Source organism: Geospiza fortis, unplaced genomic scaffold (assembly GCF_000277835.1).
Source record: "Geospiza fortis unplaced genomic scaffold, GeoFor_1.0 scaffold657, whole genome shotgun sequence".
In the NCBI taxonomy this organism is placed as follows: domain Eukaryota; kingdom Metazoa; phylum Chordata; class Aves; order Passeriformes; family Thraupidae; genus Geospiza; species Geospiza fortis.
The window spans coordinates 932,296-938,050 of record NW_005054481.1 but is presented as its reverse complement, the minus strand read 5'-3'; the positions used below and the strand labels follow the sequence as shown (position 1 = coordinate 938,050).

Genomic DNA, 5,755 nt, shown 5'->3' with positions numbered 1-5,755 from the left:
AGCAGGAAATTGCCTGCAGCCCAGGGAGTGTGTCAAGGGCACACTTGTGGCACTTCGTTGAGGACTAAGGCTGATTTGCACAAACTTCTCTTTAGCAAGGCTGAAAACTATCCAAGATACAGAAGGCAAGGAACAGTGAAACACCAATGCCTCACACTGCCCCAGCTCAATCCTGACTGTAGGGAATGGGAAACAGAGAACTTTGTGTAAGGAGGGGCAGCTGCCCAGCACAATGGCTTGAAGAAATTATAGTGGCCTAAACAACTGGCAACTCTCTGCACACAACAACCTGAAGTAAATTTTACTGAAAATGTCAGATTTCCTGGGATTTTTTAGCAGTAACTGTGAAAGACTCAGGTGAATTCCCGATAAATTCCTGTATCATACTAAACAATATCCACTGATTTCACATGAACACTACACTGAAGAGATATGTATAAGCGGGTACCGAAATAGAAGCAGCTCTCTTGTGTAAGGGTGGAGCAAAATCTGCTTCCTTCCAGTGACAAAGCACATTCCACATCAACACCACTTTGGAGTACGTGACCACATCCATTCTTAGGTGCCACAAACAGTGGACACAGCACACAGTAGTGCAGCCGGTCTCTGTGAAGATTCAAGACTGACTATTACTAGCACTCAGGATGGGCTCTGCTGACTCAAAGGCATCACATTACAATGTTTCCATGCCTGGTACAGCTTCAGAGTAACCCTGACTGCTCCAACACAACCATCTGGATGGAGGTAGCTCTCCCATGGCTCCCTGCAGACCTGCTGTAATTACTGAATGTTACTTTGCCCGTGCCCCACAACGATGACCACAGCCCACATGAGTCACAAGCAGTGAAGAGATACTTACTGCACACCTGCTGAGGACATAAGCACCAGCGCCTAGGCCAATCCCAATGAAGCTTTTCAGGCTGAAATACAGGCATTTCACAGTCAGCACAACTAACTTACTCAGCTGAAGCATCCCTAGAGGCAAAGCCTTTCCCCTCTGTATCCAGCTGTGCACTTATGGTTTGTTTTCAAAACAATGCAGCAATGATACAGCAGCCATAAATTGCTTCATGTAGCAGATGGTGTCCCCAGCATAAAACTGGACAGGGTCCCCTTGGTTAGTAAGTAGATACTTGTGCCTCTTGGGACACCTCAGTGAGCATATCAGTCATGGCAAGCAGAGACAGAAGTAGATGCTGGAATAGAGGTATCCAGCTGCCTCACCCCATTTCCTTTCAGAGACTTACTTTAGGTGTGTCAGAACAGCAGGTAACATTTCAGCCAGTTCATCCATACTGGGATACTGGTACCTGAAAAGCAAGGGAGCACATCCAAATACAGCCTGACAAAGGTTACCTTCCAGTTCCACTCAAGGTAGAAGGGACAAAGAACATCTGGCAGACGTGCACAGGTTATTAATGTGCAACAATACTGTATGTTTCAGCTGACTGAGTGGATCCCATCCCTCAGAGCAAGACTAACACAGAGCTGTGGTCCTTTGGGCAGTCATACTTCTGTGGCAAGATGCACAGATGAAATGCCAGCTCGACTTTAGTGTGCTGGGTTCATGTTCAAGTCAGGAAGGTTGGTACCAGACTTAGCCCTAGTGAGTGCTTTACCCATGTCTTAGTAATTGGAGAGTTCTCTGAATGACCCTTGGGAAGCTTCCTCATCTTGCCATTTCCTCTGCTGCTGGCATCTGCTTACGACTACACTCAGCCTGGCAGTCCCAGCTGGCTCAAACTGGGTGCTACCTCAGTCTAGACTGAACAACATGGGTGACTGCAGAGCTCTTACCCAGATGGGAATGGGGGGGCTCCTTCCTGTTGGCCTGGTGCATCCACATGGCACACAGCAAAGTGATGGGTGATCTCTTGCATGTCTTCAAAGTTAAAGAATGCATTAAAACAGGATTTGTCTGAAACAACAACAAGAAGAAATTAGACACTTCTTCAAGTTTTATTGCAAGCCACCCTCCAAACACCACGGCACACACCTGCAGGAGCTCAAGCCCCCACGGAGACCATAGGGCAGTGGGTGCTGGATGGTGTACATGCTGTGCCTCTGCATAAAACTGCAATGCAGCAGTGAGTCTCAGCAATGGAATTACCATGACTGAAGTGCAGGCAGACAAACAACAGTCAGCCTGCAGTGCCCTGGAAAGCAGGGCCTCACAGCACCTGGGTACTTAAAGCACTCACACAGAAGTACCTGTGTGCAGGTAACAGTACATTTTGGGTGGGAAGATGTCAAAAGAGTAACTGCACCCACCAGAACATTACACTACTGCTGCAGCCATGTAGAAGGGACTTGTTCACCTGCCCAGCACCCACGGAATGGATGCCCTATCACACAGTGCAGCAAGTCAGCTAGAGCACTACCGTGTGTTGGGTGGACCTATTTCCATCTTCCCACCTTGGCCCTACCTTTCAAGGGCTGTTAGAATGGACAGGGGCATGTCATGTGCTCTCTCTCCTGAAGACCTTTATCTTTTCACCTTGGAATGACCTCATCTCAGCTCCATACCAGGCCTGCTACTCCCCATGCTCAAAAGCAAATACCACGAATAATCACTTTTTCAGGGTCCTGGCAATGCAAGGGCTTACGGTTGAGGCCAATGTCATGGTATGTGAGGATGACAGGTCTGTTCCCCTTGGGTGTGCCCCGCATGGTGACATGAACCACTCCAAAAGCTGTCTCAATGTCATGTTCCTGCAGAGAGAGAAGAAGGAGCCCCAGTGTTACATGTGCTGCCTTCACAGGGAACCCTAACTGAGGGCCAGCAGCAAGGGCCTCATTTCCATGTTAACACTGCTCTCCTACCCACAGTACAGCTCTTGAAATCACAGGATGGTTTGGGTTGGAAGGGACCTTAAACACCATCTCAATCCATCTCCAGGCCACATGCAGGGATACTGTCCACTGTATCAGGTGGACAGCAGATCCAAGATCCACCCAACCTGGCCAATTCACAATCCTGTCAAATCTCTGTATCCAATCTCTGTGTTCAACCACTGCCCAAAGCAGCTTGCTGTTGTACACATGTGCAAATGGTCTGAGGCTGCATCTTCTCATGATCAAGATCTCTGGAATATCTATGGACTTTGGAAAAGCTGTGGAGATGTCAGGAAAGCTGGATACACAATATCACTTGTAGATGTCTTATCTACAGAAATCAATGGAGAGACATGCTCTTATAGTAACTATAAAAAGCACCAATTATTTTCTTGATATTAAGAAAACGCCTGCTTAGGAAAAAGCCACATGGTTCAGCTTGAAGACAGAACATTACAACCTCAGAAATATGTTTTACTAGTTTACATAAAGTATATGAAATATTTTTTTTTAAACAGTAATTTTGAACAACCTGAAAGTCATTAAATCAAATACAGGGCTGGTGAATGTACCTGCCTTGCAGCACATCAGAAATCCACCTCATCCACTTTCTGGGGACTCTTGAGAGCTGGTTGTGGGGCAGACTGATTTAGTTCTTGCAGTGCAAGACCTTCCTTCACCCAGCTGTGCTTCTTTTCAAGGACTCCAAAGCCTCTCTCTTCCCTTGCTCCAGGAGTGTGGCAACAGAAGGACACTGGCCCAGCCAAATCACATGAGGTAGCCTGAAACCTTCTCGAGGCTTGTTTTTGAAGGATAACAAGGCACCCCTCTCTGTTCTTGTCCTCAGAATGGGGCTGGGTTTTGCCTTCATGCAGCTGTCACGTTATGCATGTACAGAAGCTGGAGTACTTCTCTACAAAGCAGCAGAGACCCATCTGCAGATGACATTACCTTATCTGAGGCTCATCTGGCTCCCTTTTCCTTAGGAGGAGATTGGGGGTAGGAAAGGACTCGTCTATCTGTGCAAAGTGAGCATGTGTCCACGTGGCAGGAATTCCTGTCCTCAAAGCAAGGCTGCACAAAGCAGCCCAGGGTGCAGTCCCTGCTTCCTCAGCCTCCAGCAAACCTCCAGGCTCTGCCCCTTGCCCATGTCTCAGCTCTCAGGAGTGCTCTGCTGAGCTGGACAAAGCTCTGTCCTGCACTTCTGAAGGATGTGCTGTGCAGCCACAGCACTGGACTCCAGTTTAGTGCTCTCCAAGCCTACAGGTGTTAATGAGTCCTTTAAATAAAGTGGCCACTTTTGGAGAAGGCAACTGGCAGTGCAGCTGGCTGGAAGGGCGAAACACAGCAAACTCAATGGAGAGTGCAGCAAGTGCCCAAGTGACTGGAGCCTGCGACCCCGACCTGCACTTCCCTACATCCCTGAGGGCTGGACTAAGGACTTCCACTAAGAGCAGGTCTCTCTGCCAGCTCTGGCACTTGCTAGGCTCTTCCATAAGCAGCTATCCAGTTACCTTTTTTTCTTAATTAATCTTGCTTTGTTAGACTACTGCCAGGTCAGTGAGTTAAGAAGCTCATAGAGTGGTCTGGCAAATGCTGGTTCTGGTTCAGAGCTCAAGGGGAGTGCATGGGGTGGCAGAAGGAATAGCCTTGCCCTGATCACAAGATCAATTAAATTGACTCACAGCTCATGAAGGGAGGAGACCTGCAGGGGATGAGGGAGGTTCTACAGGCAGCAGCAAAAGCTCAACTATCAAACAGAAGCACAAACACTACACTGAGAAAATAATGAGAAAAGCAAAGAAAGCAACAAAAGAGCTGATGATATTGAAATATGTCTGCAATACAGTCTTTTCTGTAATTACATTTGAACTTACTGAGTTTTACCCCCAGTTTCCCTACCAGTGATTCAATGCCAGTTTTTACAGCAAACTTTATTCTCTGAAACTTTCCCTGGAGTTTTAGGGCTTTTGTGTCAATCTCTGATTGCAAAGGACAAAACCATTTTCAGATGACACACAATTAGCGTGCGTGTGACTCCCCATCACTTCTTTGTCTCCACAACAGCTCTCCTATGTATCAAAGCCACAGGACAGCATGAGATGGAAGCTTAAACTGAAGCTTAGGTATTATGGTTTAGATGACAATACAGTCTCTACCCTTATACAACTGCTACCTTGAACTGCCCCCCAAAAGTTATTATTTAGTTACATTATTACTGGCTTATTACTTGCTCAAATGTGGAGCAGAATAACTCACTTACAGTGGGTACCAGAGCACTCAGTGAGAGAACAGGAACTTTGCAGGCTGCACCCTCTGCCCGTGACAAACATACTTTCTTCGTGTCCTTCTTGTAGACACCCTTCACAGCTGCCTAACTGCTGCCCAGTTCCAAAACACAATTCTGGCATGTTCACTCCTGGTATTTGCCATCTGCTTGTGCAGAAGTGTTATATTGGAAAGTAACAGACACTTCCAGATTCTGGCACACTTGAGTTTCTTTCTGCTCTCTGCTCACACTATATCAGTGTAGTTTGAAAAGAGATTCAAAGTTTGTTACTTTGCAGTTGTCTAACTCCAGCTAACGTCTGAATGCTTATCTGGTCTAGTGCAGGTAAGCAGTGATATGAGAAGGCAGGTGGAAAACTTGTGGCCAGGAGACAGAAAGACTTTTGCAAACTTGCAGTCTTTAAAATAAGGGAGATGAATGCAAGAGAAGCTCATGATCCACAGGTTGTGTTTTGAAGAGCTGAATAGAATTCAATTTTGACTTAGGGGCTGAAAACTTTATCAGAAGTTTTTCTTGTGAAAAAAGATATTTTCATCTTTTGCCTTTATTTGTATGGTAGCTAAAAATAAACAGCAGCTGCAGCCCACTTGCTGCAAACAGGAGGTGGGTAGCAGAGGCAGTGTGGCTCCC

The 5,755-nt window shown here is 46.6% G+C and overlaps 1 protein-coding gene across 3 annotated transcripts in view; it reads right to left on the bottom strand.

The window, feature by feature from the left end:
- The window catches only part of NDRG3 (NDRG family member 3), a 32,187-nt gene that overhangs the window by 9,710 nt on the left and 16,722 nt on the right, over positions 1-5,755 (bottom strand). For all 3 annotated transcript variants that reach the window (XM_005428382.2, XM_031063092.1, XM_031063094.1), the window contains exons 3-6: positions 2,607-2,712; positions 1,798-1,918; positions 1,248-1,310; positions 860-920 (exon numbers count right to left, since the gene is read on the bottom strand). In XM_005428382.2, coding sequence (XP_005428439.1) covers positions 860-920; positions 1,248-1,310; positions 1,798-1,918; positions 2,607-2,712 — 351 coding nt within the window. The remainder of the gene's footprint in view (positions 1-859; positions 921-1,247; positions 1,311-1,797; positions 1,919-2,606; positions 2,713-5,755) is intronic.